This window comes from Perca flavescens, chromosome 20 (assembly GCF_004354835.1).
Source record: "Perca flavescens isolate YP-PL-M2 chromosome 20, PFLA_1.0, whole genome shotgun sequence".
Taxonomy (NCBI): domain Eukaryota; kingdom Metazoa; phylum Chordata; class Actinopteri; order Perciformes; family Percidae; genus Perca; species Perca flavescens.
Genome location: NC_041350.1, coordinates 28,143,484 through 28,159,613, shown reverse-complemented (window position 1 = coordinate 28,159,613; position 16,130 = coordinate 28,143,484). Strand labels below are relative to the sequence as shown.

At 42.9% G+C, this 16,130-nt stretch overlaps 1 protein-coding gene across 5 annotated transcripts in view; it reads right to left on the bottom strand.

The window, feature by feature from the left end:
- The window catches only part of fgfr3 (fibroblast growth factor receptor 3), an 85,503-nt gene that overhangs the window by 20,403 nt on the left and 48,970 nt on the right, over window positions 1–16,130 (bottom strand). For all 5 annotated transcript variants that reach the window (XM_028565587.1, XM_028565589.1, XM_028565588.1 and 2 more), the window contains 3 exons: window positions 14,752–14,921; window positions 2,791–2,914; window positions 2,440–2,630 (listed from right to left, as the gene is read on the bottom strand). In XM_028565587.1, coding sequence (XP_028421388.1) covers window positions 2,440–2,630; window positions 2,791–2,914; window positions 14,752–14,921 — 485 coding nt within the window. The remainder of the gene's footprint in view (window positions 1–2,439; window positions 2,631–2,790; window positions 2,915–14,751; window positions 14,922–16,130) is intronic.

Below are 16,130 nucleotides of genomic sequence, written 5' to 3'. Positions count from 1 at the left end.
TGACAGCTATTTTAATGTCACATCGTGTTGATGTGTTTTACTTTTTTGTTGCAAAAGAGGAGAGCCACAATAATCCTCAGACAATCAGTTTCCCCTAAATGTGTCCTATCATGCAAACTGTTCATTGCAAAAATCTATTCTATTTTCTATCTAATAAATGATTAAAAAAAAAACTAAAAAAAAACATTATGAAGTTCATTACAGGATCCATCAGTGAGACGCGGGGGCAATGAGCGCCCCTCGTGCTCACAACTATAATTAATTACTGCAAAAATAACCCATCATCCATGCAGGCAGCTGCAGAGAAAGACTCTTCTACCTTGATATCAATATTTTTCCACTCACTGCTGAATAAAGTAGACCTCTGTCCATAGGCTTAATTTACAGGGGAGAGAGGGGGTCACAACCCTTTACAGAAATATAGACATTTGCGCCCTAACTTCATGCAGAAAAGGCACAAATTGCTGCAGAAAAAAAATCACCAGTATGCAGGAAATGTGTTTTATATACCCAAAATTTCTATTTTTGCTCAAAAGTGGAGATCTCAACCCCCCACCCAAAGTTACGCCCTTGCCTCCATCATCTTAACAGGATGAACAGCAATGTCTCAGATTCCAATGTCCTGTTTCTCTCCCTCCCTTTCTCGCCACTTCTGTCTCTCTCTTGCTTCTCTTGTGTCAATTTCACCTCTTATTTCTTTCTTTCTTTCCTTCTTTCTCGTCCCTTCTGTCTCTGTCTCTCTTTACCCCCTGCCACTTATTCTCCAAGTCTCTCGCCCTCCATCTTTAACCACCACTCTGTCACAAATGTTCTCTCTCTCTCTCCCTGCTGACTTTGCCCTTGCTTGTGTTCCTCCACTCATTTTTTCCATGGCTTTTTTTGGGTGCCTCTTCCCTCTTTCCTCTCCTCCTCCTCTTGAAACCACGCGACGCAGCACATGTGACGGCAGCGGCGGTTAACACAGCCCGTCTCGCTCTCCCTGCGCTGCCGCCACCACGGCAGTTAACTTAGTCCAAACCAGATGTTTGTTTTATTCCCTCGCTCTCTTTAGAGGCAGAAAAAAGAAAAGGGAGAGGCCAAATAAGAAAGCAAAGGGCCTTCTCGTTTTTTGTTTTTTCTTCAATGGGAGTCTTCCTCTATTCACCCCAAATATAAAAAAAACAAAAACAAAAAAAAAACACGGCTCCCAGTGGGTTAGGGTGTTGTCCTCCTCGGTGAGGAATGCTTTCTATTCTTGAACGCCAACGCTGCCCTGGGGAGGTGATGACTCCTCCAGGAGTTTCTCTTTAACAACAGCAAACGCTCCGAAAACTATTAACCGCCTAATGCTGCGTTTATTTCATCTTCGGTTCAAGAGGAAGAGTGCTTGTGATTGAGAATTTTTTTTTTTAACCCTCATGTTGTCATTGGGTCAAATTTGACCCGTTTTCAAAGTTTTTTTACAACAGAAAATATGGGACGTCGAAATAAGCGCTGAAAATGTAAAAAAAAAAAAATCAAAACGACAAACGTTAGGAAAAGCAACAAACGCAATGAAAAAAAACTGTCACTGAACACTGAACACTGAAAGACCTACAAACTTTAGCAAAAGCACCAAAAACGTCAAAAAAAAGGTGCCCAAAACACTGAAAAAGTCACAAAAACGTCTGGGAAAAGCCATACAAATGTTGATAAAAAGTGACCAAAGCACACAAAAACTTTGAAAAAGGCAACTTTAACAAATGTTTTTTTTTTCATGGTGGATGGGAAGACAACACAAGAAAAAAAACCCGCTCTGGGTTGTCTGCACTTCTTTAAACCAATCGTGTTCGTCGTTGGCGGTGATAAGCTCCGGACGCAACAACGGTGGCTCGGTGACTCTGCCAAATAGCCTCGGGAAGGAACTTGTTTTGGTGGAACATGTGTACGCGCAACAGAAAACTCCGATTGGACAGATAGTCTAGCTAGCTGTCTGGATTTACCCTGCAGAGATCTGAGGAGCAGTTAACCATAGTCCTCACAAATCCACCGGAGGTTAGAATGCCGACACAAAGGAAGAGGAAGGTGACGGACATCTGGCCAAAATGAGGGACATCCAGCGGCACCTGAACAATCCCGGAAATGAAACGCTGTCGATATGGACTAGAGGGAAGACTATTAAAAGGCACATGGGAAAGTGTGAGATCCAGAAGTATAAAAAAACCAAGTTCCTTCCCGAGGCTATTTTACAGAGGCACAAATGCCAATAAACCAGAGCACGTTTTTCGCCCATCCCGGAATGCTGCGTGGACTAGCCAGACCCTCCTCCGCGGCGCTGTGGAGGACGGTCTGGCGAGGCAAGACTCAGCTCCCTCTGTCGTCGAGGACTGGCAGCGTGAATGTGTAGATGTGTTCCGGTGGACTGGAGAAACTTCCTCTCCGTGTCCGTAGACTCGTCAGAGCTGCGAGCCGCACACCCACCTTCAGAATGTTGACGTAGGGAACGCCGTCGGGGCCGTAGCGGCTGCCGTTGACCTCGATGTGTTTCAGCCACTGGATGTGGGGCTGGGCGTCGCTGTACACCTTACAGTGGAACTCCACGTCGCTGCCCACCACGACCGTCTGATTGGCTGGCAGGCCTGCCTGCAGGATGGGCCTGTGGGGGGAACGCTCTGAGACACAAAGCAGGGACCTATTAGCACGAGTCATGCATGGGAATGATGTGCTGCAGGAAAATGGAGACGTACTGTGCGGGGGGGGGGGGTGTTAATGTACTGGTTGTTAACACAGAATTAAGTAGAAGTGAGAGCAAATGATTCCGTGTTTTTTTACCTAGCACATCCAGCTGGTAGGTGTGGGTGATGGCGCCGTACTTGTTCTGCACCACACAGGTGTAGTTTCCCCGGTCTGACGGCACGGCGCTCTCCATCACCAGACTCCACTGTTGGTGTCTCAACTGGGGGGGGGGACAGAACACAACCGGCATTCTATGTCATTACAACACAATCGACATTTGTGAGGATACTGAGCATTTTTCGTGAAATCTCACGGGGAGTTTGGTGTCTTATGTTCAGGCCTGATAGACAAGCGCTCATTCAGTATATTTCCACTTATGAAGACATACAGTATCAAGCCAAGTTTATCTACTGTATATATCTCCGGACTTTATATATCATGCTTTCACTTTCACCTAACCCGAACCCTTGAAATAAAACATCACAGAGCAGCCAGGTTGGTAGGACAGAGCGTGCAGTGTGCGCCGATGTTTACCGAGGTGCAAACCCTTTTTGAACAAACATTTTAGTAAATGGTGGCGCAAATTAAACCTCCTGGTATTAATTGCGTTCTGCTTGACGTAGAACAGACGGGACTTTTGACACGGTGCACACGTCCTGATGGGACGGCTCTGCGTGCCCACAGCACAAAGTACTGAAAAGGAGCAGAGAGCAGTCCCATTAGGTGTCGGCTGCAGACTCTGGATCAGATTTGATATGAAATGTTTTTGACTCTGAACAAATGTGACGGGACATACTTGGTCATTCTCAGGGTGCACGACGAGAGTTAAAAAAAAAAAACCAGAATGCCACAAATAGCCCCTGAGAGCCATCTGTAATGATCTGGAAAAGTGGTTGGTGTCATTTTACTTTTAGTCCATGCTTATGTGTTCTTATTTTATGCGCATGTGCTGTATATATGTAGCATATCTAATGTTTTGTTTTAAGCCATAAACCTACTAGGGACTGCAGATAAAAAATTAGCCATGTTGGTTAATGTGTGTTGTCCCTTTTTTAATAAAGGAAAGAAGAAAAAAAAGAAGTAATTTCAACTCATTGATATAAAGAGCATTGCATGTGGGATTATTTTCATAAGAGAAAGCTCAGTAAAGTCTCTTAAAATAATTTCCTTCTCTCTCTCTCTGCATTGGAGGGAGGCAGGATTTTTTCTTTTCTTTTTTTTTTTTTTTTTTTTTTTTGCACCTCTGAAATTGGTTCCACTGTGCCAGTCAAGAGCAATCCATCCCCAGAGAGGAGTCGCAGGGTAAATTTTGCATACTGTAGTAATTCAAACCAGGTGTGGCTGTGGACAGATACTAACTTGACAGATTCAGAAGCTGCTCTGAGGCAGAGTGAGCAGCACGGCACAGCACAGCACAGCACAGCACAGCACAGCATAGCACAGCATAGCACAGCACAGCACAGCACAGCACAGCACAGCACAGCATAGCACAGCACAGCACAGCACAGCACAGCACAGCACAGCACAGCACAGCCCGGCCCGGCGAGGCGAGAACAGAGAAGCTGCTACGCGTCGATGGGCGCGGGCCAAGAGGGACGACCTCTGCAAGCTTAAGTGGAAACATGCGGCGCAGACGCCGATGCTGTGCTCATTGCGGCGACACGAGCGTGGAGTGAACTCCTCCGAGAGAGGTCAGAATCACTAAAAGACGGGGAGTGAGTGATGTCAACAAAGAGGCTTTTCAGGGTGGAACACTTAACATCACCTGCGTAGGAAAATGGGCCGACCCAGAGAGGGCTGTGTGTTTTCACAAACGTTTAACCCCACACGTTTGGGTAGGAGGTGTGTGCATATATATATATATATATATATATATATATATATATATATATATATATATATATATATTGAGGATCATACTCTCCTTCCCTCCTTCTCCTCCCCTCTGTATTAGAGTATACACTCCTTCAATCTCTCTCTCTCTTGGAGGCGCATGCGGAAAATAATGTAACAGTGTAAATATTATGCCTGTGTGTGCTTTTTGCAGTTGCGTGGTAACATGGACCGGGCAGCCCGCTCCACACTGGCAAATGTTTTTTTGAGACAGGGTCTCTAACACTGTTTCAGAACAGCATCCTGACTAAACTTTGACATATACCAGTCGGTTATCCTCTCAATATGTTCCTCTGATTTTAACAGAATTTTTAATTTCAGTTTTTTATAACTGAAAAAATAGGTATAAAAGTGTAGAGCGCAGAAAAAAGAAACTAAAACCTTGAAAAAAAGCGTCAAGAACTTTGAAACGGACATTTTTACTCGGGAGGACTACACAAGAGTTAAGTTAAGGTACTTTGAAGTACTTCAGATAAATACAGCTGACTACTGTAGTTAGTTGTGCAGATTCTGATTTTACGTTTACTTTGAGATGATTATGGATGCTGTCAAGGAAAAATCTGGCACGGTGACGCTCTCAAAATCCCCGCTTAATTTCAGCTGTATTTTTGATACAATCTGTAGAGGAGCAAGCAATCCTCTAACTTAACCTCTCAGCATGAAAGCCCCCAAACTGGAGATACATTTATCTCATTTATTACTGGGCAGATTTCTTTTATCTTGTTATGTACCTACACATTTGGGGATTTTGATAATTTCACTATACAGTTATGTATTCTATTTAAAAAATCTTCACAATGAGTACTTTTCCCAAAAAGGTGATAAAAGCTTTGCGTCTAATACTTTATTTATCCTAAAGCGAGACTATGCAACTTTAGAAGGAGGAAATACCACAACGTTCCACTTAGAAATGAAAGTTAAATTTATAAGCAACTAGAGAGCGCAGACCTCGGGCAAGGCAGGTCCTATCTCCCAATGTTAACGCAGCGTGAATTTTCCCAGTCGGGAAGTCATTTTTCCTTTTAATTCAGACACCACATGAATGCAGCACAAGCGCCGTATCTCGAATGCTAACGTAAGTGAAAAATAATGTGTGTGGCCGCCCCGTGATTCAGCTCCGCTGCAAAATGTAATGGGTTTCTTCCTTGGCCCATGCTGCACCCTTCCACCGAGTTGCATGAAAAACTGAACCAAAAACATAACCTCCTTGGTGGAGGTAACCATACAACTGTACGCACTCCGACATGCTGCTGTTACAGCCTGACTTGGTCTGGTATGACCAGTAGCTTATGGTTATTCCATATCTGTCATGTATGAGGACAGTGGCCACTATCAGCAATGGTTTCACAGTCTTGCTTTAACATTTTTTAAATCTGGACTTTGACTGCCACCACTGCCCTATTGTTTGTGGTAATTATTAACTTTGAGGGACGTTCACACTTTAATTCCCTTGGGTCTTTCCCTTGGCGCATTTAATCATTTTCGCCATACATGCCACTTGCTTTTATGACCATGTTACTGTGTTGAACTGTTGAACCTGCAGCATTAGTCCCCAAACGTGATAATCCCATCCATTCCAATCATGCCAGATTCCAAACAGAATTAAATTATTAAGGAGCTTACGTTAGAGTCATACGAGGCTTTAAAGGTTTTAGGGCTTTGGCTGTGGACCGACAGAAGGGCCCAAGCCATGGGAATGGACAGGGAGTTTCACACTGCAAAAAGTGTGCATCTGAAGGAGCCATTAAACCAACAGAGTATGAGAAGTATGTTGGGATTTGTATTGAATTCAGCATGACATATCTCGGGGGAAATGTGCAAAAAAAAAATGATTTTGCTTGCCTGCCATGGAAAACAGTGAGGTTACCTCACCACAATGGCAGATTCTTTCAAGTATTTTAATCAGAACACAAATTCACGAGTCAGGAGCCAGCTTAAATGGTTCATAAAGATACAGACATTTTTTGCAGTGTAGCAGTTGTCTGAAAAAAACACAGGAAGCTCTGCTCCCTTTATAGTCCAAAGCCTCCGTCTTCACCTCGCAAAATAGCCCTGTCAGAACCAGCGGGGCCAGTTAGCAGAATTTATGACTGTGTCAGAGCGGACCAGTGGCCCGGATCCGTGCTACCGTCTAATTTGACCTACAGAGAAAGTGGAAACAGATAGACGCGGCCCTAAAGGGTTTGCTATTAGAGCTTGCAGAGTTGGTGGGTCTGTTCCCTGAGTTTGGCTCCATGTACTGTACATCAACATAGAGGAGAAGACCGTAAAAAAAGCAAAGTTTGAGAGTTCAAAGGAGAAAGAAATGGGGGAGAAAACCAAATAAACAGGATAATCTATCTTGTGATATCCCTGATGTATTTGGGTAAAAACAACAGGGGAGAAATGGGGGGTGAATGACCGACCGTGGAAGGTCTAAAATTAAAAAAAAGAGTCCAAAAATAATCTTTCTTTTTTTTTTCTTTTTTAAATCTAAAGTGTAGAAATTCCTAAGCGGCCTACAGAGACTCACAATCCAGGCTGTGTTAAAATCTGGACTGGAAAAAACAAAGAGGTAAAGTGCTTAAAGTCTTAAAAAGTAACAGTGTGGAGCCAGTTTAATAGCCCTGCCTTTGGAAACCTGTCAAAACAGGGATTGAAAAATCAGTTATTAGCACCGAGCGACCCTGGACGAAATGAGACACAATAATTACATTGTCAACTTTTGTTTCGCTTTTGCCGCCGTGGTTCAGCGGAAACACAATAAAATCCCTTCCACCATATGTGGCGGCATACAACAGCATTGGCTTTGGCTGTCAAAGCCTCAGGCCAGCTCAATAGGCTGGTGACACGCCCATCTCTCCCCACCTCCGTCTGATGGCTCAATAGAGAGGTGAACTTTAACCTTTGGGCCCTGCCCCTCCATTATGGAGGAGGCCCTGAGCGCCACAGTTGTCTGGGAAGGCGCACAATGCTCCAGCACGTCGTCGCCCTGCTGGAATTTAATTTTCCATTTTACAAATGAGCCACACATCCTATTTAGCGTTCCATTTACTTTCAACAAACGTAGCGTTTAATTCTCTGGGTTGCATCTCAATAGACTTACAAAGCGGCTGTAAGATAGAACTGAATGTCTGAACAACCTCCAGCGTGCTCATGGAAAAGAATCTACTGAGAAGATGTTAGTGTAGTACAACTATCCCGGCCTGTAAAACTGGATAATCTGAGGATTTGTCCGATTTGCGCTTTGCTTGTACTACCAATACTGACGTTTCCGTACTGCAGTTGTTGATAATGATTTATTTTGCTGATACTTTTCTGCATAATCCCAATGTAAGTGTTACCTCTCTTTCACAACTACAAATAGTTAGCATTTTCCCCCCAGAAATACATTGAGGAAAAGCGTGTGAAAAAGCATCCAGACCATCACGGGAGATTACATAAGAATGTCCACTGAAAACCGTGTGACCTGCACCAACGCTTTCTAGGAAACATTACTGCACCTTAAAAAGTTCAGAACACAAAATATCCCTCACAAATGAACCAACATAAAGTCCATTAAATAAAAAATACAACTGAATATATGGAATGTTCTGTAGGATACGGAAGAGGATTAGGGTCATATGTGAAAACTTTATTTGAGTTTAAAGTCAGAATTCTGACTTTTTATTCTCAATGTTCTAATTTTAAACTCAGAATTCCGACATTAAACTCAAATACATTTTTCACATGTGGCCCTAATCCACTTCCGCAGAAGGAAGTGAACCTGATGAGATTATATTTATCTGTATAAAAAATAACACGTCTTGTCTTTAAGGAACAAAGAAGAACACGGTGCATCCTCAGAAAGGCCCCTTTCATCCAAAATGACAAACTGGGATGGTGGGCAGTGCTGCGCGGAGAGGACAACACTGTGCTGATCTGCATGGAGCAGTTAGCAAGTCACTTAAAAGTCACCCGTCCAAAAATCAGACACGGTCGCGATTCATTCAGCCGGAATTAACAACGGCTGTCGAATCCAAAAATGATCTTGTCATTTCAACAAGGATTGCCGGGGGAAGACAGGTTCACCTTGAGGACCCAGTTGGAGGAATAGAGTCTTTAGAAGGCCATTGTCAGGCTGTCAGGGCTCAGGGTGCCCTCCCATCTACCCGCCCTCCCCCCCCCCCCGGACCCTGCCAGACGAACGCGTCACAGGCAGATGTGAGGGCTGCGACACGGCACGACTCAATGCACTGCACGAAAAATGTCCATCCGGACAATAGATTGTGTCTGTCTACACAATGACGATTCAATCTTCAGCCAGTTCATGAAACATCGCTACGTTTGAGTTTTTAAGCGGAGTTTTGAGCCAAAAACCATCTCCGTGCACACAAGTGGTTTTAGCTCCGGTAGAAGAACTGATCTCCGTTTAAACTAACACGCCCAAACCAAAATATCTCATCAACAGTCTCGTATACTGGGCATGCGCCTGCCAGGGTAAACAGGAGGTAGTAGTTGCTGGTAGTTGCCGTGGTCACGTTAGTAGCTTTAGTCTCAGAGAACGGGACGTCGCGACCGGTAAGACCCAATCAGGCGGCGAAACGTTGGCGTCAGCGTCGGTGTTGACGAAGGGCTCCGTTCGCGGCCGTTGAGACTGCGACGCAACCTCGCAGATTCCAAGCCAAAGCGGGGTCGGAAGTGTTCCCAAATGTCTCCGGTTTAGGGGCACGGAAACGCCAGAGCAGTGGGAATGCAAGGTGTATACGTAGCAAAAGATATTCATTTTTTTAAACCAAACCGTTGCAGTGTAAATGTAGCCTCAGACTCTCTTTCATCAGCCCTCTCCCCCAATCGGCCAGGGTCTCTCCGAGGCTTCTGCCCGTTTTCCTCGCCGCTGTCGCACCAAACGCTTGCTCATGGCGGGGGGAATTGTTGGGTCTCTGTAAAAGATAGCGTGGTCTCGACCTCCTCTATCTGTTAAGTGTCCTGAGATAACTTCCGTTATAATTTGACACTATAAATAAAATTGAATTGAATTGCTCTTGTAACAAACAAAAAAAAGTGACCAACAGCGTGTTGGATTTCTGGTTTCTTCTCAGCGTCGTTTGAAACTAAAAACCATCACGGTGAACGACAAATGACGCACTTTATGTTTTTCCCGCAGCTTCCAAAAGCTAAAAACATCACAAATGGACCACGATGGCCGTCCATCGCCAGCAGCATTGGCCACCATGACTGACAGGACAAAGACAAGACAGGCAGCAGAGCTTCTCAGTGTTTTACTGACAGGGGCTTTCTGGGAAATGCAGTGCATACTGACACTAACAGCAATGCACGTACGGCAGGATGAAAAAGAGGATCTAAAGCATAACCATGTTAAAAATTAGGGGACAAAATAATGGTATTAGGCACATCACTCAACTTAATTGGAGATAATGTAACGGGATTTTTTGTGTGCACATGTGCAAATGTGTCTGTGGATTATCTTCAGCAGCTGGGACATTGCTTTTAAAAAGAAAAAGACATTACTGATGAGTTTTGAATTCTACTTTTTAAAAGGATTGAGCTCTGGTGACGAAATTTCATTTATCTCCATTGTGTCGGGCTGGACAAACAAGCCTCATTTTTTTTTTTTTTTTTTTTGCATGGTGGCGATGGGGTTAGCAGAGGTTTTGACATTAGTATATGTGGGGGTGTTACCCCGGACCCCTCTAAAGCCAGGCCATGTCACAGGCTTGTCTGTCACCCAGCACCCTGGTTCTATAGAGGGTGACCTCTCCGTTCACCTCCCTCAAGGCCAACAGCGGCCACATGGTGACTGGCTAACTGGATTTTAGGGATAGGGTTAGGGTTAAAAAAAAAAACAAGCTCCGGGACAGAAGTGAGGGAGGGAGGAAGGGAGGGAGGGAGAGGAGAAGCATGCGATAACGTCTCAATAAAGACAGAAAGGAACGTCTTAATAACTGCCAACTTCAATCTTACATCTCATCCAGACTAAACACATGCGTTTAACCCTTGTGTTGTCTTACTTGTTCCTGTCCTCCCGGGTCAGAATCGAAGATGACCATTGACGTTTTTTGCCGCTTTTTTAAAAAACATTTTTGGATTTTCTTTTTTACTACCACTAGTATATACACAACTAACACCAACTTACTGCCACTAGTCGTACACAGATTTTTGGAATACATGGTCAATAGACCTCATTTATATGAAATTATGCCTAATGTTTAAAATTTAAAAATGTAATTATGAATTATTTTGCTTAGGTAAGATCAGACAAAGTTATGTTGATCTATAATCACTGTCAGCGTTTAGTAACTGTTTTGAAAAGTTCAACTGATCATTCATTTTACTTGCAAAAATACATTGTTAATTACATAAAAAATCCATGTTCTTTTTGGGGCCATTTGGTTGAAAGAAACTCGTATTTCTGATATACAAAAACGTTGAAAAAGGGTCAAATTTGACCCAGGGACAATAGGAGGGTTAAATTGTGCATTTCCATTTAAGGTAGCTGTAGAGTTGGATTGGTTCCAAATAGGAGATACCATCAGTTAAATTATGTACTGAAATCATAATAAGGACGGATATTATGATGGAATTTGGCTGATGGGAATCCACATAGCTCAGAGCCCGGGGGTGGGGGGGGGTAAGAGAAACCAGAGAAATGTCTTAATAAGGCCTCGGTCGCCTCATCTCTATTAGAACTAAACTAAAGCTTGATCACTGATAATGATGTGAGCAGACAAAGGACAGTCTTTTGCGGATGTCTTTCAGTACAAAAATGCACTGCAAAAAAGGGCATGTAACTGTATTTTGTAATCAGAATATGAATATTTGTTTTAGGTGGCTTTAAAGCATAAAGTCTGCAAGTTATATGAGGCCAAATTCACTGGAGGTGAATTAAAATAGTTATGTATGCTCTGATAAGGTAAGTGGTACAAAAAGTTGATTTTTGTGATTAAGGTGAACTGCCTCTTTGACCCATTTATTTAACTTTTTTTAAAGGGCAGCATTAAAAAAAGGATTTTAACAAAGTCTGATTGTGTAGAAAAGCACAAATGATGACATTAAAACTAGAGCTGCAAAGATTAATCGATTGATCGATTAGCTGTCAACTATTAAATGAATCGCCAACTATTTTGCTAATCAATTCAACTTCTGATTCTAGCTTCTTATATGTGAATAGTTTCTAGTTTCTTCCTTCCTCTGTGACAGTAAACTAAATATCTTTAAGAACAAGACATTTGAGGACGTCATCTTGGGCTTTGGGAAACACTGATCGATATTTTTTTTAAACCATTTTCTCACATTTTATAGACCAAACAACTAATCGATTTGTCGGAAAAGAAAGAAAATCGACACTGAACTACAACTGCCTGTGTCCAAGTTAACGCACAGCACAACTATTACATGTCCTGTTTGGTTGGACACCTACAGACTTTACCAGCACCGTGAGTGCCTGTGTGTTCAGCATGGGTGGCCACAGTGGGAACTAACCCCACAGCAATGGATGGTGCCAAGGTCGCCCCGCTGAGCTATACAGAGCGGAGAATGTACAGGAATTTGTCTCGGTGGCTTGTTGACAACTTAATGTCGCAGCTCACCCTGACACAACGCAATACAAGGCCAACAGTTCCTCACGTACGCTGTAAAGGCATACTATGGATAGTCCGCTATACATAGTAGAGCTGTGTAACATCCCATAGGAGTTAAAGCAGGGGAGTGTACGGAAGGGCTACTGCTGGACAGGGAAATCAACTGAACAAGTGATAGGCACATACAATGAAATTCAACCTGAACACACCTCCCTGTAAGACCAGCACGCCCACGGGCGCAGAGATGGGCGCAGGTGCATTTGCTATTTAAACGACGTGGGTGCTGGACGGTCTTAAAATCGCTTTGCGCCGCGCAAGTAAGTAGCAAAATAACGAAAACATAAGTTACAGGCATTGCACATGATTACGTGAAATGCAAGTGGAGCTTAAGTGTTTATGTTTTTTTGTTATTCTATGTGCAAATTGCTTGTGGAAAGAAACTGTCCCTGAATCTGGAGGTGCGTATTTCAAGATTCAGGGACAGTTTCTTTGCACTGTATTGCACTCTTTAATGAGCCATTGGTGAGTCATTCTTTACACAAAAAGGACACTTTGGGGGATAAGTCAGAGATTTGGTGAACAGAATGCATATCTAAGTGCTGTGACCGGTCCGTTTGGGATTCATTTGCTGTAGAGCTGTGCAATTAATCCAATTTTGATTGCAATTGGGATTTTGGCTCCTAACGATCACAAAAACAATGTGCCTGAGAAAAAATTATTACATGGTATTTTTCAAGTAAACTCTTATTTTGTTCTGAAGGGGAATTCAAAAAGTATAAAGTATTAAGGGGAATTTCACAGTTCAAGGTGTTTTCACTTTTGATTTGTTTAAATGCTTAGCTGTTTTTGAAGTTCAATAAATGCAACGTCTTTCCAAAAGCCAATGAGTAATTGTGTCAAATTATGGTGATTTCAATATTGACCAAAATAATTGGGATTATGATTTTTCTTTTTCCATAAGCTAGTTTGCTGCTAACAATGCAGCCGCAAACTTTATCATCAGCAAATCTTCACGCATTCTAAACATGCTAAAAGTTGCTGTTGGGGAGCTACTTCAGAGTGTCCTGAGGACTGGTGACAGGTGTGTGTAAATCTGTGTGAGTGTGTGTGTGTGTGTGTGTGTGTGTGTGTGTGTGTGAGTGTGTGTGTGTGTGAGAGAGAGATGGGGACAGAGGGAGGGAGACAACTGCTGTTGGTCTGCTGGGAGCAGATGTTGGAGATCTCTGTAAACTGTTAATAGCTGCAGGATCTCATTACATTTAACTCTTTAAATGCCAAACCTCTACTGGGGGAGAAAGTGCCTCTCGTTGCCTCACTACCAGCCTGACACACAAACGGCTTCAATGATGACGTTAAAAGATGCACAAAGAAAAAAAAAAAAAGTTAAGTTAAAAGTTAGCCTTCCCTGATGCAACAGTTCAACATCAAAAAGACATTTTTTTTTTTAAATGTAAATGTCGCAATATTTTGCACTGAAACTGTGTGAAAGTTAGTAATGATTGGAACATATTTACAGGTAAATTCTCTCCCATCATCATGCCTTTATGAAGGCAGCAAGAGGACTGAGAGGGAGAATATATTTTAATATATTTACCTACCTGCCCAGGAACTACGGGCAGAAAATAGCAATTGTGCAACAACCTGGTCTCTCCTTGTTCTTATACAAGGTCCATGTTTAATTGTGCACTGTCCCTGTTTGAATGAATTACATGACATTACAATAATACGCAGGAGAGACTCTTCTCTGGGCATCGTTTTAGAATTTCTATGTCATTAAGTTTGAGTTTATTTTGAACCGTAACACACGTTTTGACTGTTTGAATTCCGATGCTCTTACCACACTGAGGTTGTCTTTTAATCCCACAGCTCGGGGGCCATTAAAGGAAGACAAAAGTAAACCAAGCCCTTTTACTTTAAGCAGTGCCATTCTACACGAGAGCCCAGTGTTTAAAGTCAATCCGACGACAAAAGTGCAACAGCTGTTTGCTGCACTGCATTACTGTCAACATTGAGCTATACACGCGAGCCACGCATGTATCTGTGCAGCGCAGCAGCTCGACCCCTCCGAATGTATTTCGGTCAGCCTAGCCGGTGCTGAGAGCGCCCTGAGTCCTGCTTCCCAGCACTCTGCTTCACACGCCTCCACTTATAGCAACTCACACCGGGGAGCATCGCAACACTCGTACTGAGCTACTGATGGACACAGCCTCACTGGAGTAGCAGGGGATTAAGATGCCTTGCTAAATGGCACTCCATTGGCTAGTAGCTCAAGCACCGATGGTGCCCTTTTCCTACTGTGCAATATGCCATTTCTATTCATCCGCACCTTACTGATCTGTATATCTGTTATTATCATAACTCTTTTTCTATTTCTTAGAATACTTTTTGTATGTTTTTCCTACGTCTATTTAATGTGTATTTGTCTTATTCTATCGTTCACAATACCAGAGTAACCGAGAAAGAGGATTATTTTGCACACAACATTTCTCAGGTAAACGCTTATTTTCTCTTGTGTTCTGAAGGGGAATTCAAAAAGTTCTAATCTTCAACGGGAAAACGTTTGACTGCAATCCAGGAGCCCTACTTGAAGTCGAAGTTGTCTCACCTTGATTCCTCCCATCCTCTGCTCTCCCTTGAACTCTTTGCCGTTCTTCAGCCAGTGGATGGTCGGGATCGGGTTTCCGGACGCGGCACAGCGGAACTTGACGGTGTTGGCGGCTGGAACCGCCAGGAGCTTTTTGTCCATCCGGTCTGGCCTGGTCCAATATGGAGCTTCTGTTGGCGAAACACAGCACAAGGGGTTGCGTGAGTCATGGAGTACTTATTCTCCAAAAACAGAACAGACACTCTATTAGGATGGTTGTATGGTAGTTCTGACATATCTCAAGTCTCAAGTCATTCGAGTCGCAAGTGATTTAAGCTAATCTATCTCAGGCTAAAGTAAACGCTCAAGTCATTTGAGACTAGTCCACGTCAAAGCATCAGTTCAATTCAGACACGTCACGTTCAAGTCCTATTCGTTTGAGATGAGCCGTGTCTCGAGTCAAGTCTCAAGTCCATAAGGGCGTGAGTCATGAGTCTTCATAAGCAAACTGCAAGTTGAGATGCAGACCTTTCTGGTCAGAATCCTGAACACAAAATGACAGAGGATATCAAACGTCCCCTTTGGAAGTGTAGCTGGGACTCTCAAGTCTCAAGTAATTTGAAATAACTCTCAAGAATCGAGTCATTCCATACTCAAGTCATTTGAAATAACTTGAGTCATTCCATACTCAAGTCATTTGAAAAAACTCTCAAGTATTGAGTCATTCGAGTCTCAAGCCATTTGAAATAATCTATGTCAGGCTAAAATCTGTTAGAGCAAGTTTCAAGTAATACGAGTAAAGTCTCAAGTCATTTGATACAAGACCAAGTCAAGCATCAATTTAATTTAGACAAGTCGTGGTCAAGTCCTCAGTCATGTGAGATGAGCGTAGTCTCAAGTCATTTGAAAAAACTCACAAGTAGCGAGTCATTCGAGTCTCAAGGCATTTAAGATAATCTATGTAAGGTAAAGTATGTTAGAGCAAGTCTCAAGTCATATAAGACGAGTAAAGTCTTAAGTCACTTGAGACAAGTCCAAGTCAAGCATCAGTTCAATTTTGACAAGTCGATGTCAAGTTGGAAGTCAAGCGAGACGAGCCAAAGTCTCAGATCATTTGAGACATGTTTGAGTCAAGTCCACGAGGCCAAGTCCTAGTCAAGAGTTAATGGTGGTATGTAGCTGGGACCAAGTCCTTTCAATGAATATGGTTCTGTGATAGAAACAGGTCAAAACCTGAGACCAGCTTATTGTTCCCATTTTGTGACATGAATCTGACTTGCTTTGCCAAGATGTACCGCTTTCCTACCCTAACAGATCACTCCCTAGTTTTCCATTTTCTATGTTCTTAGATCATAGACATTTTTTGGGAAAGACCCTCCAGGAATTCATAGATACATGTT